General features: G+C 41.6%; 1 protein-coding gene across 3 annotated transcripts in view; it reads left to right on the forward strand.

Moving 5' to 3' along the window:
* LOC139765125 (uncharacterized) overlaps window positions 1-26,198 on the forward strand; it is a 1,132,594-nt gene extending 1,106,396 nt beyond the window's left edge. For all 3 annotated transcript variants that reach the window (XM_071692317.1, XM_071692316.1, XM_071692314.1), the window contains one exon: window positions 24,442-26,198. In XM_071692317.1, the coding sequence (XP_071548418.1) occupies window positions 24,442-24,612 (171 nt within the window). In that variant the 3' untranslated portion in view covers window positions 24,613-26,198. The remainder of the gene's footprint in view (window positions 1-24,441) is intronic.
* Window positions 26,199-26,737: the final 539 nt, after the last annotated feature.

Here is a 26,737-nt window from a genome sequence, read left to right on the forward strand (position 1 = left end):
TTCTCCATTCAAACTTACCTCCCAATTGACTTGACCCCCAACCCTACTGTACCTAATAACCTTGCTCTTATTCACATTTACTCTTGACATTCTTCTTTCACACACTTTACCAAACTCAGTCACCAGCTTCTGCAGTTTCTCACATGAATCAGCCACCAGTGCTGTATCATCAGCGAACAATAACTGACTCGCTTCCCAAGCTCTCTCATCCACAACAGGCTTCATACTTGCCCCTCTTTCCAAAACTCTTGCATTCACCTCCCTAACAACCCCATCCATAAACAAATTAAACAACCATGGAGACATCACACACCCCTGCCGCAAACCTACATTCACTGAGAACCAATCACTTTCCTCTCTTCCTACACGTACGCATGCCTTACATCCTCGATAAAAACTTTTCACTGCTTCTAACAACTTGCCTCCCACACCATATATTCTTAATACCTTCCACAGAGCATCTCTATCAACTCTTACCATGTGCCTTCTCCAGATCCATAAATGCTACATACAAATCCATTTGCTTTTCTAAGTATTTCTCACATACATTCTTCAAAGCAAACACCTGATCCACACATCCTCTACCACTTCTGAAACCACACTGCTCTTCCCCAATCTGATGCTCTGTACATGCCTTCACCCTCTCAATCAATACCCTCCCATATAATTTACCAGGAATACTCAACAAACTTATACCTCTGTAATTTGAGCACTCACTCTTATCCTCTTTGCCTTTGTACAATGGCACTATGCACGCATTCCGCCAATCCTCAGGCACCTCACCATGAGTCATACATACGTTAAATAACCTTACCAACCAGTCAACAGTACAGTCACCCCCTTTTTTAATAAATTCCACTGCAATACCATCCAAACCCGCTTTCATCTTCCGCAAAGCTTTTACTACCTCTTCTCTGTTTACCAAATCATTTTCCCTAACCCTCTCACTTTGCACACCACCTCGACCAAAACACCCTATATCTGCCACTCTATCATCAAACACGTTCAACAAACCTTCAAAATACTCACTCCATCTCCTTCTCACATCACCACTACTTGTTATCACCTCCCCATTTGCACCCTTCACTGAAGTTCCCATTTGCTCCCTTGTCTTATGCACTTTATTTACCTCCTTCCAGAACATCTTTTTATTCTCCCTAAAATTTAATGATACTCTCTCACCCCAACTCTCATTTGCCCTCTTTTTCACCTCTTGCACCTTTCTGTTGACCTCCTGTCTCTTTCTTTTATACATCTCCCACTCAATTGCATTTTTTCCCTGCAAAAATCGTCCAAATGCCTCTCTCTTCTCTTTCACTAATCTTTCTTTTTCAAACTATTCGCCATTTCCCGCATTAGCGAGGTAGCGTTAAGAACAGAGGACTGGGCCTTTGAGGGAATACCCTCACCTGGCCCAATTCTCTGTTCATTCTTTTGGAAAATTAAAAAAAAAAAAAAAAAAAAACGAGAGGGGAGGATTTCCAGCCCCCCGCTCCCTCCCCTTTTAGTCGCCTTCTACGACACGCAGGGAATACGTGGGAAGTACTCTTAATCCCCTATCCCCAGGGATAATCTTACTAATAATCTTACTTCTTCATCCCACCACTCACTACCCTTTCTAATAAACCCACCTCCCACTCTTCTCATGCCACAAGCATCTTTTGCGCAATCCATCACTGATTCCCTAAATACATCCCATTCCTCCCCCACTCCCCTTACTTCCATTGTTCTCACCTTTTTCCATTCTGTACTCAGTCTCTCCTGGTACTTCCTTACACAAGTCTCCTTCCCAAGCTCACTTACTCTCACCACCCCCTTCACCCCAACATTCACTCTTCTTTTCTGAAAACCCATACAAATCTTCACCTTAGCCTCCACAAGATAATGATCAGACATCCCTCCAGTTGCACCTCTCAGCACATTAACATCCAAAAGTCTCTCTTTCGCGCGCCTGTCAATTAACACGTAATCCAATAACGCTCTCTGGCCATCTCTCCTACTTACATATGTATACTTATGTATATCTCGCTTTTTAAACCAGGTATTCCCAAAAAAAAAAAAAAAACGAGAGGGGAGGATTTCCAGCCCCCCGCTCCCTCCCCTTTTAGTCGCCTTCTACGACACGCAGGGAATACGTGGGAAGTACTCTTAATCCCCTATCCCCAGGGATAATCTTACTAATAATCTTACTTCTTCATCCCACCACTCACTACCCTTTCTAATAAACCCACCTCCCACTCTTCTCATGCCACAAGCATCTTTTGCGCAATCCATCACTGATTCCCTAAATACATCCCATTCCTCCCCCACTCCCCTTACTTCCATTGTTCTCACCTTTTTCCATTCTGTACTCAGTCTCTCCTGGTACTTCCCTACACAAGTCTCCTTCCCAAGCTCACTTACTCTCACCACCCCCTTCACCCCAACATTCACTCTTCTTTTCTGAAAACCCATACAAATCTTCACCTTAGCCTCCACAAGATAATGATCAGACATCCCTCCAGTTGCACCTCTCAGCACATTAACATCCAAAAGTCTCTCTTTCGCGCGCCTGTCAATTAACACGTAATCCAATAACGCTCTCTGGCCATCTCTCCTACTTACATATGTATACTTATGTATATCTCGCTTTTTAAACCAGGTATTCCCAATCACCAGTCCTTTTTCAGCACATAAATCTACAAGCTCTTCACCATTTCCATTTACAACACTGAACACCCCGTGTATACCAATTATTCCCTCAACTGCCACATTACTCACCTTTGCATTCAAATCACCCATCACTATAACCTGGTCTCGTGCATCAAAACCACTAACACACTCATTCAGCTGCTCCTAAAACACTTGCCTCTCATGATCTTTCTTCTCATGCCCAGGTGCATATGCACCAATAGTCACCCATCTCTCTCCATCAACTTTCGGTTTTACCCATATTAATCGAGAATTTACTTTCTTACATTCTATCACATACTCCCACAACTCCTGTTTCACGAGTACTGCTACTCCTTCCCTTGCTCTTGTCCTCTCACTAACCCCTGACTTTACTCTCAAGACATTCCCAAACCACTCTTCCCCTTTACCCTTGAGCTTCATTTCACTCAGAGCCAAAACATCCAGGTTCCTTTCCTCAAACATACTACCTATCTCTCCCTTTTTCACATCTTGGTTACATCCACAAACATTTAGACACCGCAGTCTGAGCCTTTGAGGAGGATGAGAACTCCCCGCGTGACTCCTTCTTCTGTTTCCCATTTTAGAAAGTTAAAAATACAAGGAGGGGAGGATATATATATATATATATATATATATATATATATATATATATATATATATATATATATATATGTGTGTGTGTGTGGAAGTCGAGAACATTATCTCGGAAAGCAAAAATGGGTATGTTTGAAGGAATACTGGTTCCAACAATGTTGTATGGTTGCGAGGCGTGGGCTATGGATAGAGTTGTGCGCAGGAGGATGGATGTGCTGGAAATGAGATGTTTGAGGACAATGTGTGGTGTGAGGTGGTTTGATCGAGTAAGTAACGTAAGGGTAAGAGAGATGTGTGGAAATAAAAAGAGCGTGGTTGAGAGAGCAGAAGAGGGTGTTTTGAAATGGTTTGGGCACATGGAGAGAATGAGTGAGGAAAGATTGACCAAGAGGATATATGTGTCGGAGGTGGAGGGAACGAGGAGAAGAGGGAGACCAAATTGGAGGTGGAAAGATGGAGTGAAAAAGATTTTGTGTGATCGGGGCCTGAACATGCAGGAGGGTGAAAGGAGGGCAAGGAATAGAGTGAATTGGAGCGATGTGGTATACTGGGGTTGACGTGCTGTCAGTGGATTGAATCAGGGCATGTGAAGCGTCTGGGGTAAACCATGGAAAGCTGTGTAGGTATGTATATTTGCGTGTGTGGACGTATGCATATACATATATATATCGAGTAAGTAATGTAAGGGTAAGAGAGATGTGTGGAAATAAAAAGAGCATGGTTGAGAGAGCAGAAGAGGGTGTTTTGAAATGGTTTGGGCACATGGAGAGAATGAGTGAGGAAAGATTGACCAAGAGGATATATGTGTCGGAGGTGGAGGGAATGAGGAGAAGTGGGAGACCAAATTGGAGGTGGAAAGATGGAGTGAAAGATTTTGTGTGATCGGGGCCTGAACATGCAGGAGGGTGAAAGGAGGGCAAGGAATAGAGTGAATTGGATCGAGGTGGTTTTTCGGGGTTGACGTGCTGTCAGTGGATTGAATCAAGGCATGTGAAGCGTCTGGGGTAAACCATGGAAAGTCGTGTGGGGCCTGGATGTGGAAAGGGAGCTGTGGTTTTCATGCATTATTGCATGACAGCTAGAGACTGAGTGTGAACGAATGGGGCCTTTGTTGTCTTTTCCCAGTGCTACCTCGCTCACATGAGGGGGGAGGGGGATGGTATTCCATGTGTGGCGAGGTGGCGATGGGAATGAATAAAGGCAGACAGTGTGAATTGTGTGCATGGGTATATATGTATGTGTCTGTGTGTGTGTATGTATGTGTACATTGAGATGTATAGGTATGTATATTTGCGTGTGTGGACGTGTATGTATATACATTGTGTATGGGGTTGGGTTGGGCCATTTCTTTCGTCTGTTTCCTTGCGCTACCTCGCAAACGCGGGAGACAGCAACAAAGCAAAATAAATAAATAATATATATATATATATATATATATATATATATATATATATATATATATATATATATATATATATATATATATATATATTTTCCCTGGGGATAGGGGAGAAAGAATACTTCCCACGTATTCCCTGCGTGTCGTAGAAGGCGACTAAAAGGGAAGGGAGGGGGGGGGGCTGGAAATCCTCCCCTCTCGTTTTTTTTTTCTTTTTTGATTTTCCAAAAGAAGGAACAGAGAAGAGGGCCAGGTGAGGATATTTCCTCAAAGGCCCAGTACTCTGTTGTTAACGCTACCTCGCTGTCGCGGGAAATGGCGGATAGTATGAAAAAAAAAAATATATATATCCCTGGGGATAGGGGAGAAAGAATACTTCCCACGTATTCCCTGCGTGTCGTAGAAGGCGACTAAAAGGGGAGGGAGCGGGTGGCTGGAAATCCTCCCCTCTCGTTTTTTTTTTTTTTTTTTTCTAAAGGAAGGAACAGAGAGGAGGGCCAGGTGAGGATATTCCCAGTCCTCTGTTGATAACGCTACCTCGCTAATGTGGGAAATGGCGAATAGTACGAAAGAAAGATATATATATATATATATATATATATATATATATATTTTTGCAGGGAAAAAATGCAATTGAGTGGGAGATGTATAAAAGAAAGACACAGGAGGTCAAGAGAAAGGTGCAAGAGGTGAAAAAAAGGGCAAATGAGAGTTGGGGTGAGAGAGTATCATTAAATTTTAGGGAGAATAAAAAGATGTTCTGGAAGGAGGTAAATAAAGTGCGTAAGACAAGGGAGCAAATGGGAACTTCGGTGAAGGGCGCAAGTGGGGAGGTGATAACAAGTAGTGGTGATGTGAGAAGGAGATGGAGTGAGTATTTTGAAGGTTTGTTGAATGTGTTTGATGATAGAGTGGCAGATATAGGGTGTTTTGGTCGAGGTGGTGTGCAAAGTGAGAGGGTTAGGGAAAATGATTTGGTAAACAGAGAAGAGGTAGTGAAAGCTTTGCGGAAGATGAAAGCCGGCAAGGCAGCAGGTTTGGATGGTATTGCAGTGGAATTTATTAAAAAAGGGGGTGACTGTATTGTTGACTGGTTGGTAAGGTTATTTAATGTATGTATGACTCATGGTGAGGTGCCTGAGGATTGGCGGAATGCGTGCATAGTGCCATTGTACAAAGGCAAAGGGGATAAGAGTGAGTGCTCAAATTACAGAGGTATAAGTTTGTTGAGTATTCCTGGTAAATTATATGGGAGAGTATTGATTGAGAGGGTGAAGGCATGTACAGAGCATCAGATTGGGGAAGAGCAGTGTGGTTTCAGAAGTGGTAGAGGATGTGTGGATCAGGTGTTTGCTTTGAAGAATGTATGTGAGAAATACTTAGAAAAGCAAATGGATTTGTATGTAGCATTTATGGATCTGGAGAAGGCATACGATAGAGTTGATAGAGATGCTCTGTGGAAGGTATTAAGAATATATGGTGTGGGAGGAAAGTTGTTAGAAGCAGTGAAAAGTTTTTATCGAGGATGTAAGGCATGTGTACGTGTAGGAAGAGAGGAAAGTGATTGGTTCTCAGTGAATGTAGGTTTGCGGCAGGGGTGTGTGATGTCTCCATGGTTGTTTAATTTGTTTATGGATGGGGTTGTTAGGGAGGTGAATGCAAGAGTTTTGGAAAGAGGGGCAAGTATGAAGTCTGTTGGGGATGAGAGAGCTTGGGAAGTGAGTCAGTTGTTGTTCGCTGATGATACAGCGCTGGTGGCTGATTCATGTGAGAAACTGCAGAAGCTGGTGACTGAGTTTGGAAAAGTGTGTGGAAGAAGAAAGTTAAGAGTAAATGTGAATAAGAGCAAGGTTATTAGGTACAGTAGGGTTGAGGGTCAAGTCAACTGGGAGGTGAGTTTGAATGGAGAAAAACTGGAGGAAGTGAAGTGTTTTAGATATCTGGGAGTGGATCTGGCAGCGGATGGAACCATGGAAGCGGAAGTGGATCATAGGGTGGGGGAGGGGGCGAAAATCCTGGGAGCCTTGAAGAATGTGTGGAAGTCGAGAACATTATCTCGGAAAGCAAAAATGGGTATGTTTGAAGGAATAGTGGTTCCAACAATGTTGTATGGTTGCGAGGCGTGGGCTATGGATAGAGTGGTGCGCAGGAGGATGGATGTGCTGGAAATGAGATGTTTGAGGACAATGTGTGGTGTGAGGTGGTTTGATCGAGTGAGTAACGTAAGGGTAAGAGAGATGTGTGGAAATAAAAAGAGCATGGTTGAGAGAGCAGAAGAGGGTGTTTTGAAGTGGTTTGGGCACATGGAGAGGATGAGTGAGGAAAGATTGACCAAGAGGATATATGTGTCGGAGGTGGAGGGAACAAGGAGAAGAGGGAGACCAAATTGGAGGTGGAAAGATGGAGTGAAAAAGATTTTGTGTGATCGGGGCCTGAACATGCAGGAGGGTGAAAGGAGGGCAAGGAATAGAGTGAATTGGAGCGATGTGGTATACCGGGGTTGACGTGCTGTCAGTGGATTGAAGCAGGGCATGTGAAGCGTCTGGGGTAAACCGTGGAAAGCTGTGTAGGTATGTATATTTGCGTGTGTGGACGTATGTATATACATGTGTATGGGGGGGGTTGGGCCATTTCTTTCGTCTGTTTCCTTGCGCTACCTCGCAAACGCGGGAGACAGCGACAAAGTATAAAAAAAAAAATATATATATATATATATATATATATATATATATATATATATATATATATATATATATATATATATATATATTTATTATATAGATATATATATATTTATTATATAGATATATATATATATTTATTATATATATATATATATATATATATATATATATATATATATATATATATATATATATATATATATATATATATATTTATTATATATATATATATATATATATATATATATATATATATATATATATATATATATATATATATATATATATATATATATATATATATATTTCCCTGGGGATAGGGGATTAAGAATACTTCCCACGTATTCCCTGCGTGTCGTAGAAGGCGACTAAAAGGGGAGGGAGCGGGGGGCTGGAAATCCTCCCCTCTCGTTTTTTTTTTAATTTTCCAAAAGAAGGAACAGAGGGGGCCAGGTGAGGATATTCCAAAAAAGGCTCAGTCCTCTGTTCCTAATGCTACCTCGCTAACGCGGGAAATGGCAAATAGTTTGAAAGAAAGAAAAGAAAGAAAGATATATATATATATATATTTTTTTTCTTTTTCTTTTTTTTTTTGCTTTGTCGCTGTCTCCCGCGTTTGCGAGATAACGCAAGGAAACAGACGAAAGAAATGGCCCAACCCACCCCCATACACATGTATATACATACGTCCACACACGCAAATATACATACCTACACAGCTTTCCATGGTTTACCCCAGACGCTTCACATGCCTTGATTCAATCCACTGACAGCACGTCAACCCCGGTTGACGTGCTGTCAATTCACTCTCCAATTCACTCTATTCCTTGCCCTCCTTTCACCCTCCTGCATGCTCAGGCCCCGATCACACAAAATCTTTTTCACTCCATCTTTCCACCCCCAATTTGGTCTCCCTCTTCTCCTCGTTCCCTCCACCTCCGACACATATATCCTCTTGGTCAATCTTTCCTCACTCATTCTCTCCATGTGACCAAACCATTTCAAAACACCCTCTTCTGCTCTCTCAACCACGCTCTTTTTATTTCCACATATCTCTCTTACCCTTACGTTACTTACTCGATCAAACCACCTCACACCACACATTGTCCTCAAACATCTCATTTCCAGCACATCCATCCTCCTGCGCACAACTCTATCCATAGTCCACGCCTCGCAACCATACAACATTGTTGGAACCACTATTCCTTCAAACATACCCATTTTTGCTTTCCGAGATAATGTTCTCGACTTCCACACATTCTTCAAGGCTCCCAGAATTTTCGCCCCCTCCCCCACCCTATGATCCACTTCCGCTTCCATGGTTCCATCCGCTGCCAGATCAACTCCCAGATATCTAAAACACTTTACTTCCTCCAGTTTTTCTCCATTCAAACTCACCTCCCAATTGAATTGACCCTCAACCCTACTGTACCTAATAACCTTGCTCTTATTCACATTTACTCTTAACTTTCTTCTTTCACACACTTTACCAAACTCAGTCACCAGCTTCTGCAGTTTCTCACATGAATCAGCCACCAGCGCTGTATCATCAGCGAACAACAACTGACTCACTTCCCAAGCTCTCTCATCCCCAACAGACTTCATACTTGCCCCTCTTTCCAAAACTCTTGCATTCACCTCCCTAACAACCCCATCCATAAACAAATTAAACAACCATGGAGACATCACACACCCCTGCCGCAAACCTACATTCACTGAGAACCAATCACTTTCCTCTCTTCCTACACGTACACATGCCTTACATCCTCGATGAAAACTTTTCACTGCTTCTAACAACTTGCCTCCCACACCATATATTCTTAATACCTTCCACAGAGCATCTCTATCAACTCTATCATATGCCTTCTCCAGATCCATAAATGCTACATACAAATCCATTTGCTTTTCTAAGTATTTCTCACATACATTCTTCAAAGCAAACACCTGATCCACACATCCTCTACCACTTCTGAAACCACACTGCTCTTCCCCAATCTGATGCTCTGTACATGCCTTCACCCTCTCAATCAATACCCTCCCATATAACTTACCAGGAATACTCAACAAACTTATACCTCTGTAATTTGAGCACTCACTCTTATCCCCTTTGCCTTTGTACAATGGCACTATGCACGCATTCCGCCAATCCTCAGGCACCTCACCATGAGTCATACATACATTAAATAACCTTACCAACCAGTCAACAATACAGTCACCCCCTTTTTTTTTAATAAATTCCACTGCAATACCATCCAAACCTGCTGCCTTGCCGGCTTTCATCTTCCGCAAAGCTTTTACTACCTCTTCTCTGTTTACCAACTCATTTTCCCTAACCCTCGCACTTTGCACACCACCTCGACCAAAACACCCTATATCTGCCACTCTATCATCAAACACATTCAACAAACCTTCAAAATACTCACTCCATCTCCTTCTCACATCACCACTACTTGTTATCAACTCCCCATTTGCGCCCTTCACTGAAGTTCCCATTTGCTCCCTTGTCTTACGCACTTTATTTACCTCCTTCCAGAACATCTTTTTATTCTCCCTAAAATTTAATGATACTCTCTCACCCCAACTCTCATTTGCCCTTTTTTTCACCTCTTGCACCTTTCTCTTGACCTCCTGTCTCTTTCTTTTATACGTCTCCCACTCAATTTCATTTTTTCCCTGCAAAAATCGTCCAAATGCCTCTCTCTTCTCTTTCACTAATACTCTTACTTCTTCATCCCACCACTCACTACCCTTTCTAATCAACCCACCTCCCACTCTTCTCATGCCACAAGCATCTTTTGCGCAATCCATCACTGATTCCCTAAATACATCCCATTCCTCCCCCACTCCCCTTACTTCCATTGTTCTCACCTTTTTCCATTCTGTACTTAGTCTCTCCTGGTACTTCCTCACACAAGTCTCCTTCCCAAGCTCACTTACTCTCACCACCCTCTTCACCTCAACATTCACTCTTCTTTTCTGAAAACCCATACAAATCTTCACCTTAGCCTCCACAAGATAATGATCAGACATCCCTCCAGTTGCACCTCTCAGCACATTAACATCCAAAAGTCTCTCTTTCGCACGCCTGTCAATTAACACGTAATCCAATAACGTTCTCTGGCCATCTCTCCTACTTACATAAGTATACTTATGTATATCTCGCTTTTTAAACCAGGTATTCCCAATCATCAGTCCTTTTTCAGCACATAAATCTACAAGCTCTTCACCATTTCCATTTACAACACTGAACACCCCATGTATACCAATTATTCCCTCAACTGCCACATTACTCACCTTTGCATTCAAATTACCCAACACTATAACCCGGTCTCGTGCATCAAAACCACTAACACACTAATTCAGCTGCTCCCAAAACACTTGCCTCTCATGATCTTTCTTCTAATGCCCAGGTGCATATGCACCAATAATCACCCATCTCTCTCCATCAACTTTCAGTTTTACCCATATTAATCGAGAATTTACTTTCTTACATTCTATCACATACTTCCACAACTCCTGTTTCAGGAGTACTGCTACTCCTTCCCTTGCTCTTGTCCTCTCACTAACCCCTGACTTTACTCCCAAGACATTCCCAAACCACTCTTCCCCTTTACCCTTGAGCTTCGTTTCACTCACAGCCAAAACATCCAGGTTCCTTTCCTCAAACATACTACCTATCTCTCCTTATATATATATATATATATATATATATATATATATATATATATATATATATATATATTTTTTTTTTTTTTTTTTTTTATACTTTGTCGCTGTCTCCCGCGTTTGCGAGGTAGCGCAAGGAAACAGACGAAAGAAATGGCCCAGTCCCCCCCCCCCCCCCCATACACATGTACATACACACGTCCACACACGCAAATATACATACCTACACAGCTTTCCATGGTTTACCCCAGACGCTTCACATGCCTTGATTCACTCCACTGACAGCACGTCAACCCCTGTATACCACATCGCTCCAATTCACTCTATTCCTTGCCCTCCTTACACCCTCCTGCATGTTCAGGCCCCGATCACACAAAATCTTTTTCACTCCATCTTTCCACCTCCAATTTGGTCTCCCTCTTCTCCTCGTTCCCTCCACCTCCGACACATATATCCTCTTGGTCAATCTTTCCTCACTTTCCTCCATACAATGTTGTATGGTTGCGAGGCGTGGGCTGTGGATGGAGTTGTGCGCAGGAGGATGGATGTGCTGGAAATGAGATGTTTGAGGACAATGTGTGGTGTGAGGTGGTTTGATCGAGTAAGTAACGTAAGGGTAAGAGAGATGTGTGGAAATAAAAAGAGCGTGGTTGAGAGAGCAGAAGAGGGTGTTTTGAAATATATATATATATATATATATATATATATATATATATATATATATATATATATATATATATATATATTATCCCTTGGGATAGGGGAGAAAGAATACTTCCCACGTATTCCCTGCGTGTCGTAGAAGGCGACTAAAAGGGGAGGGAGCGGGGGGCTGGAAATCTTCCCCTCTCGTTTTTTTTTTTTTTTTAATTTTCCAAAACAAGGAACAGAGAAGGGGGCCAGGTGAGGATATTCCCTCCAAGGCCCAGTCCTCTGTTCTTAACGCTACCTCGCTAACGCGGGAAATGGCGAATAGTTTGAAAGAAAGAAAAGATATATATATATATATATATATATATATATATATATATATATAAATTTTGCTTTGTCGCTTTCTCCCGCGTTTGCGAGGTAGCGCAAGGAAGCAGACGAAAGAAATGGCCCAACCCACCCACATACACATTTATATACATACACGTCCACCCCAGACGCTTCACATGCCCTGATTCAATCCACTGACAGCACGTCAACCCCGGTATACCACATCGATCCAATTCACTCTATACCTTGCCCGCCTTTCACCCTCCTGCATGTTCAGGCCCCGATCACTCAAAATCTTTTTCACTCCATCTTTCCACCTCCAATTTGGTCTCCCACTTCTTCTCGTTCCCTCCACCTCTGACACATATATCCTCTTGGTCAATCTTTCCTCACTCATTCTCTCCATGTGCCCAAACCATTTCAAAACACCCTCTTCTGCTCTCTCAACCACGCTCTTTTTATTTCCACACATCTCTCTTACCCTTACATTACTTACTCAATCAAACCACCTCACACCACACATTGTCCTCAAACATCTCATTTCCAGCACATCCACCCTCCTGCGCACAACTCTATCCATAGCCCACGCCTCGCAACCATACAACATTGTTGGAACCACTATTCCTTCAAACATACCCATTTTTCCTTTCCGAGATAATGTTCTCGACTTCCAAACATTCTTCAAGGCTCCCAGGATTTTTGCCCCCTCCCCGACCCTATGATTCACTTCCACTTTCATGGTTCCATCTGCTGCCAGATCCACTCCCAGATATCTAAAACACTTTACTTCCTCAAGTTTTTCTCCATTCAAACTTACCTCCCAATTGACTTGATCCTCAACCCTAATGTACCTAATAACCTTGCTCTTATTCACATTTACTCTTAACTTTCTTCTTTCACACACTTTACCAAACTCAGTCACCAGCTTCTGCAGTTTCTCAAATGAATCAGCCACCAGCGCTGTATCATCAGCGAACAACAGCTGACTCACTTCCCAAGCTCTCTCATCCACAACAGACTTCATACTTGCCCCTCTTTCCAAAACTTTTGCATTCACCTCCCTAACAACCCCATCCATAAACAAATTAAACAACCATGGAGACATCACACACCCCTGCCGCAAACCTACATTCAGTGAGAACCAATTGCTTTCCTCTCTTCCTACACGTACACATGCCTTACATCCTTGATAAAAACTTTTCACTGCTTCTAACAACTTGCCTCCCACACCATATATTCTTAATACCTTCTACAGAGCATCTCTATCAACTCTATCATATGCCTTCTCCACATCCAGAAATGCTACATACAAATCCATTTGCTTTTCTAAGTATTTCTCACATACATTCTTCAAAGCAAACACCTGATTCACACATCCTCTACCACTTCTGAAACCATACTGCTCTTCCCCAATCTGATGCTCTGTACATGCCTTCACCCTCTCAATCAATACCCTCCCATATAACTTACCAGGAATACTTGACAAACTTACACCTCTGTAATTTGAGCACTCACTCTTATCCCCTTTGCCTTTGTACAATGGCACTATATATGCGGGAGACAGCGACAAAGCAAAGGGAAGGAGTAGCAGTACTCCTGAAACAGGAGTTGTGGTAGTATATGATAGAATGTAAGAAAGTAAATTCTCGATTAATATGGGTAAAACTGAAAGTTGATGGAGAGAGATGGGTGATTATTGGTGCATATGCACCTGGGCATGAGAAGAAAGATCATGAGAGGCAAGTGTTTTGGGAGCAGCTGAATGAGTGTGTTAGTGGTTTTGATGCACGAGACCGGGTTATCGTGATGGGTGATTTGAATGCAAAGGTGAGTAATGTGGCAGTTGAGGGAATAATTGGTATACATGGGGTGTTCAGTGTTGTAAATGGAAATGGTGAAGAGCTTGTAGATTTATGTGCTGAAAAAGGACTGATGATAGGGAATACCTGGTTTAAAAAGCGAGATGTACATAAGTATACTTATGTAAGTAGGAGAGATGGCCAGAGAGCGTTATTGGATTACGTGTTAACTGACAGGCGCGCGAAAGAGAGACTTTTGGATGTTAATGTGCTGAGAGGTGCAACTGGAGGGATGTCTGATCATCTTGTGGAGGCTAAGGTGAAGATTTGTATGGGTTCAGAAAAGAAGAGTGAATGTTGGGGTGAAGAGGGTGGTGAGAGTAAGTGAGCTTGGGAAGGAGACTTGTGTGAGGAAGTACCAGGAGAGACTGAGTACAGAATGGAAAAAGGTGAGAACAATGGGAAGTAAGGGGAGTGGGGGAGGAATGGGATGTATTTAGGGAATCAGTGATGGATTGCACAAAAGATGCTTGTGGCATGAGAAGAGTGGGAGGTGGGTTGATTAGAAAGGGTAGTGAGTGGTGGGATGAAGAAGTAAGAGTATTAGTGAAAGAGAAGAGAGAGGCATTTGGACGATTTTTGCAGGGAAAAAATGCAATTGAGTGGGAGATGTATAAAAGAAAGAGACAGGAGGTCAAGAGAAAGGTGCAAGAGGTGAAAAAAAGGGCAAATGAGAGTTGGGGTGAGAGAGTATCATTAAATTTTAGGGAGAATAAAAAGATGTTCTGGAAGGAGGTAAATAAAGTGCGTAAGACAAGGGAGCAAATGGGAACTTCAGTGAAGGGCGCAAATGGGGAGGTGATAACAAGTAGTGGTGATGTGAGAAATGTGAGAAGGAGATGGAGTGAGTATTTTGAAGGTTTGTTGAATGTGTTTGATGATAGAGTGGCAGATATAGGGTGTTTTGGTCGAGGTGGTGTGCAAAGTGAGAGGGTTAGGGAAAATAATTTGGTAAACAGAGAAGAGGTAGTAAAAGCTTTGCGGAAGATGAAAGCCGGCAAGGCAGCGGTTTGGATGGTATTGCAGTGGAATTTATTAAAAAAGGGGGTGACTGTATTGTTGACTGGTTGGTAAGGTTATTTAATGTATGTATGACTCATGGTGAGGTGCCTGAGGATTGGCGGAATGCGTGCATAGTGCCATTGCACAAAGGCAAAGGGGATAAGAGTGAGTGCTCAAATTACAGAGGTATAAGTTTGTTGAGTATTCCTGGTAAATTATATGGGAGGGTATTGATTGAGAGGGTGAAGGCATGTACAGAGCATCAGATTGGGGAAGAGCAGTGTGGTTTCAGAAGTGGTAGAGGATGTGTGGATCAGGTGTTTGCTTTGAAGAATGTATGTGAGAAATACTTAGAAAAGCAAATGGATTTGTATATAGCATTTATGGATCTGGAGAAGGCATATGATAGAGTTGATGGAGATGCTCTGTGGAAGGTATTAAGAATATATGGTGTGGGAGGCAAGTTGTTAGAAGCAGTGAAAAGTTTTTATCGAGGATGTAAGGCATGTGTACGTGTAGGAAGAGAGGAAAGTGATTGGTTCTCAGTGAATGTAGGTTTGCGGCAGGGGTGTGTGATGTCTCCATGGTTGTTTAATTTGTTTATGGATGGGGTTGTTAGGGAGGTGAATGCAAGAGTTTTGGAAAGAGGGGCAAGTATGAAGTCTGTTGGGGATGAGAGAGTTTGGGAAGTGAGTCAGTTGTTGTTCGCTGATGATACAGCGCTGGTGGCTGATTCATGTGAGAAACTGCAGAAGCTGGTGACTGAGTTTGGTAAAGTGTGTGAAAGAAGAAAGTTAAGAGTAAATGTGAATAAGAGCAAGGTTATTAGGTACAGTAGGGTTGAGGGTTAAGTCCATTGGGAGGTGAGTTTGAATGGAGAAAAACTGGAGGAAGTGAAGTGTTTTAGATATCTGGGAGTGGATCTGGCAGCGGATGGAACCATGGAAGCGGAAGTGGATCATAGGGTGGGGGAGGGGGCGAAAATTCTGGGAGCCTTGAAGAATGTGTGGAAGTCAAGAACATTATCTCGGAAAGGAAAAATGGGTATGTTTGAAGGAATAGTGGTTCCAACAATGTTGTATGGTTGCGAGGCGTGGGCTATGGATAGAGTTGTGCGCAGGAGGATGGATGTGCTGGAAATGAGATGTTTGAGGACAATGTGTGGTGTGAGGTGGTTTGATCGAGTAAGTAACGTAAGGGTAAGAGAGATGTGTGGAAATAAAAAGAGCGTGGTTGAGAGAGCAGAAGAGGGTGTTTTGAAGTGGTTTGGGCACATGGAGAGAATGAGTGAGGAAAGATTGACCAAGAGGATATATGTGTCGGAGGTGGAGGGAACGAGGAGAAGAGGGAGACCAAATTGGAGGTGGAAAGATGGAGTGAAAAAGATTTTGTGTGATCGGGGCCTGAACATGCAGGAGGGTGAAAGGAGGGCAAGGAATAGAGTGAGTTGGAGCGATGTGGTATACCGGGGTTGACGTGCTGTCAGTGGATTGAATCAAGGCATGTGAAGCGTCTGGGGTAAACCATGGAAAGCTGTGTAGGTATATATATTTGTGTGTGTGGACATATGTATGTACAGGTGGATGGGGGGGTTGGGCCATTTCTTTCGTCTGTTTCCTTGCGCTACCTCGCAAACGCGGGAGAGAGCGACAAAGTATAATAAAATAATAAATAAATATATTTATTTATATTTATTTTGCTTTGTCGCTGTCTCCCGCATTTGCGAGGTAGCGCAAGGAAACAGACGAAAGAAATGGCTCAACCCACCCCCATACTCATGTATATTCATACACGTCCACACTCGCAAATATACATACCTATAGATCTCAATGTACACATATATATACACACACAGACATATACATATATACACATGTACATAATTCATACTGTCTACCTTTATTTATTCCCATCGCCACCTCGCCACACCTGGAATAACATCCCCCTCCCCCCTCATGTGTGTGAGGTAGTGCTAGGAAAAGACAACAAAGGCCACATTCGTTCACACTCAGTCTCTAGCTGTCATGTAATAATGCCCGAAACCACAGCTCCCTTTCCACATCCAGGCCCCACAGAACTTTCCATGCTTTACCCCAGACGCTTCACATGCCCTGATTCAATCCATTGACAGCACGTCGACCCCGGTATACTACATAGATCCAATTCACTCTATTCCTTGCCCACCTTTCACCCTCCTGCATGTTCAGGCCTTGATCACTCAAAATCTTTTTCACTCCATCTTTCCACCTCCAATTTGGTCTCCCACATCTCCTCGTTCCCTCTACCTCTGACACATATATCCTCTTGGTTCAATCTTTCCTCACTCATTCTCTCCATGTGCCCAAACCATTTCAAAACACCCTCCTCTGCTCTCTCAACCACGCTCTTTTTATTTCCATACATCTCTCTTACCCTTACATTACTTACTCGATCAAACCACCTCACACCACATATTGTCCTCAAAACATCTCATTTCCAGCACATCCACTCTCCTGCGCACAACTCTATCCATATCCCACGCCTCACAACCATACAACATTGTTGGAACCACTATTCCTTCAAACATACCCATTTTTGCTTTCCGAGATAATGTTCTCGACTTCCACACAGTCTTCAAGGCTCCCAGGATTTTCGCCCCATCCTATGATTCACTTCCGCTTCCATGGTTCCATCCGCTGCCAGATCCACTATATATATATATATATATATATATTTTTTTTTTTCATACTATCCGCCATTTCCCGCGTTTGCGAGGTAGCGGTAAGAACAGAGGACTGGGCCTTAGAGGGAAAATCCTCACCTGGCCCCCTTCTCTGTTCCTTCTTTTGGAAAATCAAAAAAAAACGAGAGGGGAGAATTTCCAGCCACCCGCTCCCTCCCCTTTTAGTCGCCTTCTACAACACGCAGGGAATACGTGGGAAGTATTCTTTCTCCCCTATCCCCAGGGATAAAAATATATATATATATATATATATATATATATATATATATATATATTTATTAAAAAAGGGGGTGACTGTATTGTAGACTGGTTAGTAAGGTTATTTAATGTATGTATGACTCATGGTGAGGTGCCTGAGGATTGGCGGAATGCGTGCATAGTGCCATTGTACAAAGGCAAAGGGGATAAGAGTGAGTGCTCAAATTACAGAGGTATAAGTTTGTTGAGTATTCCTGGTAAATTATATGGGAGGGTATTGATTGAGAGGGTGAAGGCATGTACAGAGCATCAGATTGGGGAAGAGCAGTGTGGTTTCAGAAGTGGTAGAGGATGTGTGGATCAGGTGTTTGCTTTGAAGAATGTATGTGAGAAATACTTAGAAAAGCAAATGGATTTGTTTGTAGCATTTATGGATCTGGAGAAGGCATATGATAGAGTTGATAGAGATGCTCTGTGGAAGGTATTAAGAATATATGGTGTGGGAGGAAAGTTGTTAGAAGCAGTGAGAAGATTTTATCGAGGATGTAAGGCATGTGTACGTGTAGGAAGAGAGGAAAGTGATTGGTTCTCAGTGAATGTAGGTTTGCGGCAGGGGTGTGTGATGTCTCCATGGTTGTTTAATTTGTTTATGGATGGGGTTGTTAGGGAGGTAAATGCAAGAGTTTTGGAAAGAGGGGCAAGTATGAAGTCTGTTGGGGATGAGAGAGCTTGGGAAGTGAGTCAGTTGTTGTTCGCTGATGACACAGCGCTGGTGGCTGATTCATGTGTGAAACTGCAGAAGCTGGTGACTGAGTTTGGTAAAGTGTGTGAAAGAAGAAAGTTAAGAGTAAATGTGAATAAGAGCAAGGTTATTAGGTACAGTAGGGTTGAGGGTCAAGTCAATTGGGAGGTGAGTTTGAATGGAGAAAAACTGGAGGAAGTGAAGTGTGTTAGATATCTGGGAGTGGATCTGGCAGCGGATGGAACCATGGAAGCGGAAGTGGATCATAGGGTAGGGGAGGGGGCGAAAATTCTGGGGGCCTTGAAGAATGTGTGGAAGTCGAGAACATTATCTCGGAAAGCAAAAATGGGTATGTTTGAAGGAATAGTGGTTCCAACAATGTTGTATGGTTGCGAGGCGTGGGCTATGGATAGAGTTGTGCGCAGGAGGATGGATGTGCTGGAAATGAGATGTTTGAGGACAATGTTTGGTGTGAGGTGGTTTGATCGAGTGAGTAACATAAGGGTAAGAGAGATGTGTGGAAATAAAAAGAGCGTGGTTGAGAGAGCAGAAGAGGGTGTTTTGAAGTGGTTTGGGCACATGGAGAGAATGAGTGAGGAAAGATTGACCATGAGGATGTATGTGTCGGAGGTGGAGGGAACGAGGAGAAGAGGGAGACCAAATTGGAGGTGGAAAGATGGAGTGAAAAAGATTTTGTGTGATCGGGGCCTGAACATGCAGGAGGGTGAAAGGAGGGCAAGGAATAGAGTGAATTGGAGCGATGTGGTATACCGGGGTTGACGTGCTGTCAGTGGATTGAGTCAAGGCATGTGAAGCGTCTGGGGTAAACCATGGAAAGCTGTGTAGGTATATATATTTGTGTGTGTGGACATATGTATGTACAGGTGTATGGGGGGGTTGGGCCATTTCTTTCGTCTGTTTCCTTGCGCTACCTCGCAAACGCGGGAGAGAGCGACAAAGTATAATAAAATAATAAATAAATATATTTATTTATATTTATTTTGCTTTGTCGCTGTCTCCCGCATTTGCGAGGTAGCGCAAGGAAACAGACGAAAGAAATGGCTCAACCCACCCCCATACTCATGTATATTCATACATGTCCACACTCGCAAATATACATACCTATAGATCTCAATGTACACATATATATACACACACAGACATATACATATATACACATGTACATAATTCATACTGTCTACCTTTATTTATTCCCATCGCCACCTCGCCACACCTGGAATAACATCCCCCTCCCCCCTCATGTGTGTGAGGTAGTGCTAGGAAAAGACAACAAAGGCCACATTCGTTCACACTCAGTCTCTAGCTGTCATGTAATAATGCCCGAAACCACACCTCCCTTTCCACATCCAGGCTCCACAGAACTTTCCAAGGCTCCCAGGATTTTCGCCCCCTATCCCACCCTATGATTCACTTCCGTTTCCATGGTTCCATCCACTGCCAAATCCACTCCCAGATATCTAAAACACTTCACTTCCTCCAGTTTTTCTCCATTCAAACTTACCTCCCAATTGACTTGACCCTCAACTCTACTGTACCTAATAACCTTGCTCTTATTCACATTTACTCTCAACTTTCTTCTTTCACACACTTTACCAAACTCAGTCACCAGCTTCTGCAGTTTCTCACATGAATCAGCCACCAGCGCTGTATCATCAGCAAACAACAACTGACTCACTTCCCAAGCTCTCTCATCCACAACAGACTTCATTCTTGCCCCTCTTTCCAAAACTCTTGCATTCACCTCCCTAACAACCCCATCCATAAACAAATTAAACAACCATGGAGACATCACACACCCCTGCCACAAACCTACATTCACTGAGAACCAATCACTTTCCTCTCTTCCTACATGTACACATGCCTTACATCCTTGATAAAAACTTTTCACTGCTTCTAACAACTTGCCACCCACACCATATATTCTTAATACCTTCCACAGAGCATCTCTATCAACTCTTATCATATGCCTTCTCCAGATCCATAAATGCTACATACAAATCCATTTGCTTTTCTAAGTATTTCTCACATACATTCTTCAAAGCAAACACCTGATCCACACATCCTCCACCACTTCTGAAACCACACTGCTCTTCCGCAATCTGATGCTCTGTACATGCCTTCACCCTCTCAATCAATACCCTCCCATATAATTTACCAGGAATACTCAACAAACTTATACCTCTGTAATTAGAGCACTCACTCCTATCCCCTTTGCCTTTGTACAATGGCACTATGCACGCATTCCGCCATTCCTCAGGCACCTCACCATGAGTCATATATACATTAAATAACCTTACCAACCAGTCAACAATACAGTCACCCCCTTTTTTAATAAATTCTACTGCAATATCATCCAAACCCGCTTTCATCTTCCGCAAAGCTTTTACTACCTCTTCTCTGTTTACCAAATCATTTTCCCTAACCCTGTCACTTTGCACACCCCCTCGACCAAAACACCCTATATCTGCCACTCTATCATCAAACATTCAACAAAACTTCAAAATACTCACTCCATCTCCTTCTCACATCACCACTACTTATCACCTCCCCATTAGCCCCCTTCACTGAAGTTCCCATTTGTTCCCTTGTCTTACACACTTTATTTACCTCTTTGCAAAACATCTTTTTATTCTCCCTATTCTCCTTTTTATTCTCTCCTATAAGTTTGTTGAGTATTCCTGGTAAATCATATGGGAGGGTATTGATTGAGAGGGTGAAGGCATGTACAGAGCATCAGATTGGGGAAGAGCAGTGTGGTTTCAGAAGTGGTAGAGGATGTGTGGATCAGGTGTTTGCTTTGAGGAATGTATGTGAGAAATACTTAGAAAAGCAAATGGATTTGTATGTAGCATTTATGGATCTGGAGAAGGCATATGATAGAGTTGATAGAGATGCTCTGTGGAAGGTATTAAGAATATATGGTGTGTGGGCAAGTTGTTAGAAGCAGTGAAAAGTTTTTATTGAGGATGTAAGGCATGTGTACGTGTAGGAAGAGAGGAAAGAGATTGGTTCTCAGTGAATGTAGGTTTGCGGCAGGGGTGTGTGATGTCTCCATGGTTGTTTAATTTGTTTATGGATGGGGTTGTTAGGGAGGTGAATGAAAGAGTTTTGGAAAGAGGGGCAAGTATGCAGTCTGTTGTGGATGAGAGGGCTTGGGAAGTGAGTCAGTTGTTGTTCGCTGATGATACAGCGCTGGTGGCTGATTCATGTGAGAAACTGCAGAAGCTGGTGACTGAGTTTGGTAAAGTGTGTGAAAGAAGAAAGTTGAGAGTAAATGTGAATAAGAGTAAGGTTATTAGGTACAGTAGAGTTGAGGGTCAAGTCAATTGGGAGGTAAGTTTGAATGGAGAAAAACTGGAGGAAGTGAAGTGTTTTAGATACCTGGGAGTGGATTTGGCAGTGGATGGAACCATGGAAACGGAAGTGAATCATAGGGTGGGATAGGGGGCAAAAATCCTGGGAGCCTTGAAGAATTTGTGGAAGTCAAGAACATTATCTCAGAAAACAAAATTGGGTATGTTTGAAGGAATAGTAGTTCCAACAATGTTGTATGGTTGCGAGGCGTGGGCTGTGGTTAGAGTTGTGCGTAGGAGGGTGGATGTGCTGGAAATGAGATGTTTGAGGGCAGTATGTGGTGAGAGGTGATTTGATTGAGTAAGTAATGTAAGGGTAAGAGAGATGTGTGGAAATTAAAAGAGCGTGGTTGAGAGAGCCATTTCTTTCGTCTGTTTCCTTGCGCTACCTCGCATACGCGGGAGACAGCGACAAAGCAAAATAAATAAATATAAATATAAATATATATATATATTGAATCAGGGCATGTGAAGCGTCTGGGGTAAACCATGGAAAGTTCTGTGGGGCCTGGATGTGGAAAGGGAACTGTGGTTTCGGGCATTATTGCATGACAACTAGAGACTGTGTGAACGAATGGGGCCTTTGTTGTCTTTTCCTAGCGCTACCTCGCATACATGTGGGGGGAGGGGGATGTTATTCCATGTGTGGCGAGGTGGCGATGGGAATGAATAAAGGCAGACAGTGTGAATTGTGTGCATGTGTGTATATGTATGTGTGTGTGTGTTTATATATATGTGTACATCGAGATGTATGGGTATGTATATTTGCATGTGTGGACATGTATGTATATACATGTGTATGGGGGTGGGTTGGGCCATTTCTTTCGTCTGTTTCCTTGCGCTACGTCACAAACGCGGGAGACAGCGACAAAGCAAAATAAATATAAATATGAATACGATGAGATGTGTAGGTGCGTGTGTGGACGTGTATGTATATACATGTGTATGTGGGTGGGTTGGGCCATTCTTTCGTCTGTTTCCTTGCGCTTCCTCGCTAACGTGGGAGACAGCGACAAAGTATGATAAATAAATAAATAAAAAATAATTTTGTTCCAAAGAATTCCTTGTAAAGATTACTTTATAGTAATGTAAGAAGGTTACCCATTACCAGTCTTTTAGACTTAATTTTATTAATTCAAGAAACAGAATCTGAAATGGGTAAATCCAATTTATCCAAGGCACCAATCAGAAATTCATAGAGGTCATCACCTGGAACTTTTGTGAGCAAGGATAACATCAAAACGTTCCAATTTGAAATCAAAATCATCCTGGTTGTTATTAATCTTGCTAACTAAATCTACGACCCATTTTCATACCTTATAAGTGACTGAGCCCACTAAACTCAATATGGGTCTTGCTGGATAGCTTGGCTTATGTGTTTTGATAATGAATGGGACAGTGATGAAAATCTTTTGATGAGAGAATCATTATCTTTCAACATCAACTGTTGTTTATTAAAATAAGAATTAACAGTATCTAAGGGATTTTACTGTTTGAATTATATTGTATCATCACATGAAAGATAATTAATTTTTTATCAAAAATCAACTTTGTCGTTAACCACAACTGTTAGCCTTATCTGGTTTCGGTATATGTAGTACACTATCTTTATTCAAACTGATAATAGTGGTGATGAATCTTTTTGGGCTGTTTGGAATAGCTGGTTTTGACAAATGCTTTATTTAATCATGTTATAAATTATGACCATTGTATTGACTGAAGTAACGATAATTCAGTTATTAACGGTAACTCCTTGACCAGGAGAAATATTATTGAATCTTCTATTAAATGCACAAAGAATTGTAACATGAATATTAGTGAAGGTCTATACAAATTGGGTGGTTTTGTTGTAGGAAAAACTTGTAACCAGTTCTGTTTTGTCCACACGATAAAATTTTATGACAGGCACAGTGCCAGACCAGAACAGCACCAACCTGAAATAATCGTGTACAAATGGTATCTTAGCTTCACCTCAAATTTGTATATGTGCTATATGCTGACTGTTCTAAGTTTAATGTCTCATTCTTGTATCTCCAGGATTGATTTGGTCATTACACAAAAGTTCGCTTGAGAACTTAGTGTTTCATTTTTCTTGTGGTTATCAGCAAATACTAGATCCCGTGCACCACTGTGACCTGACCTAACCTAACCTGACCCATGTAGCCCATTTCAAAGAAAAACTAGGCCTTATTTCCCATCCTTCCAGCATTTTGAATGCTTTTTGCATACAGGAACTGTTAGTTAAATATCAGTAGAAGAGCTGGTTGTGATGCTGAGGAGAACAGGTATGTACATAACTGGGTTGTGGGATATGTCATTAGTTGGGGAAGAGTCTAGGTTTGTAATTGAATAGCTAGTCAGTATCAGTTTTTGTAAGGTTAAGATGGTATGTGTTGTGTAGCAAAATCATGTTAAAGCAAGTCAGTGTTGCATTCTATTAGGTTTTTAGGTAAAGCACACTGGCACCAATTGTAATGTACATATTGGCTACTTTATGAGATTTATGCAGTCTATTCAAGGTGTAATTCAAAGTTTTTATCTTTTCAGGTTTCTAAGGTGCTAAACCAGTACTTGACTGAGGATCAGTATGCTGATTATGATCACTTCATTAAGATGAAGGCAAAACTCATCATGGATGCCAGAGAAATAGATGATAAAATCAAGTTGGGGGAAGAGCAACAGCAGGCATTAAGAGAAACTATGACCAAGAAGCAGTGAGCTTTGTGAAGACATAGTGACAGTGTGTAAATGAAAGCTACTTTTAATTCCAAAGCTACATAAAGTGATTATTATAGTTGACAATAAACTGCATCACTTTTGTGTGTTAAGGAATTCAGTGGGCTGCATGGATTAAAAAAAGAATATATAGAACAAGAAGCACTCTTTGATCGTCGGCATTCTTCTGCATTGAAGGAATCTCTGACCAAATAACTCGCTGCTGTGTTGCATGGTATCTTATATTTACATAGTGATGCAGAGTTACATGCAGGCAAAGGAAGATATTTTCATAACTGAAATCAGGTACTACAGTTTCACAACAAAAAGAAAATTATGGCATAATACTTCGTCTTTCGTAAGCCAGTATTTCGTTTTATAGCCTAGAGCTGTAAAGTGATGATGGGGATGAACCCTGATGATGTCATTTTGTGAATGGTGTTGTGCATGTGATCTGCATCCCACTATTTATGTGCAAAAGTTAAAAGTGAGAATATTGGATGAAGCACATACTTGTGTACATTGTAGCCAGAGTTTCTATTTGAGGGTACTAGCAGCATCATTGCTGTGGTGCTGAATTAAGGTGAACGTTTAGTGGGCACTTAGAAAAATTGTTGCAAGAAATGGGCATGAATAAAATTTAATGTTATATTATTTAATATCATACTATTATCTTGAGTGTTTTTCTATTAAGTATATTCTGACAGTGCAATGAGTGTCATGGCAGTACACACTCAAATACAGTTTGAGTTTGTTGTATCCATGTAATAACAAAAACACAACTCGCCCTGCATCTTAAGGATTCAAGGAAGAGTTTGTGTACTGTGAGACTAATTTCATATTCTGTAATTGAATAGGAAATAGAATATTTTGTATACATTAACAACACCTCGTACCATTTGGAAGAAAACCATCTTCTCTTATAATATTTTATGTATTCATATTATGGCTTTTCTCAAGGGTTTGACTTCATGCTATATTATGACCTCTTGTGTATACAGTTGATTATCCTGTGATGCTTGTATGCTTGGTGTGTTTTGGTCATTTTTTTTATTTGAATTATTATTAAATAAGGAGAGTTTGTGCCCATATGTACATGTACAGTGTGCTCTTTGCTCATCTTTTGATACTCTCTGCAATTCTGTCTAACACTTTCGCTTCTACTACATTATATAAGAAGCCAAATGGTTTTGAAGGTTGGGCAGCACAACCCATAATGGAATACTTCATTAGTCCATAATATTTTCTTTACTTTTTTATTAGTGAATACCTATGCCCACACAGGCAGCTGGACATAACTGGACTAGTGGGCCCACTAAATGATGGAATCTTGACATTCAGGGTAGATAGTATATTTGCCCAGCAAGAATTATTAGTGCCACATTGTATATAATAGTTGTTTAGTGGATGCCAAAAGACCGTCCTGTTCCTTGATATCTGTATCTACTAACTCTGTTGAAAGAAATTTATTGGTTTTATACTTTAAGACTAGTTGCAAAGCAACAGTTATGTTGTACAGTAGTGCTTGTTTATAATGTACGCCAAATTCTATCATTCTTCTCTCCAGAAGAAATAAAATGAGTATTATATTGATTATTTTTCTTCCCTAAAACAATTGGAGAAAATATGCTATAAATAGTGAAGTGACAAGGCTTCAAATATTGTTTGTCTTCTGAAAATTTCACTAAAACATTAGAGCGATTCTCCCAGATAAGAGATGTACATAAGACTTGAAATGTAAATACACAATGAATAAAAGAAATACAAGAATTAAACATTTTCATTAAAAAGGAATGTGTTGTAGAATTGCATTTGGAAAAAGAAATAATAGACACTCACACACACATGTATCCCTGGGGATAGGGGAGAAAGAACACTTCCTATGTATTCCCTGCATGTAAAAGGTGACTAAAGGGGGCTGGAAACGCTCCCCTTCTTGTATTTCAGTTTCAAAAAGAAGAAACGGAGTCAGGTGGGGATTGCTCAGCCTCCTCAAAGGTTCAGATTTGAGTATCTGAATATGTGTGGACGTAACCAAAATGAGAAGAAAGGAGAGACAGGTAGTATGTCTGAGGAAAGAAACCTGGATGTTCTGGCTGACAAGAGCTAAGGAAGTAGTAGTATTACT

The sequence above is a fragment of the Panulirus ornatus genome, chromosome 52 (genome assembly GCF_036320965.1).
Source record: "Panulirus ornatus isolate Po-2019 chromosome 52, ASM3632096v1, whole genome shotgun sequence".
Taxonomy (NCBI): Eukaryota; Metazoa; Arthropoda; class Malacostraca; order Decapoda; family Palinuridae; genus Panulirus; species Panulirus ornatus.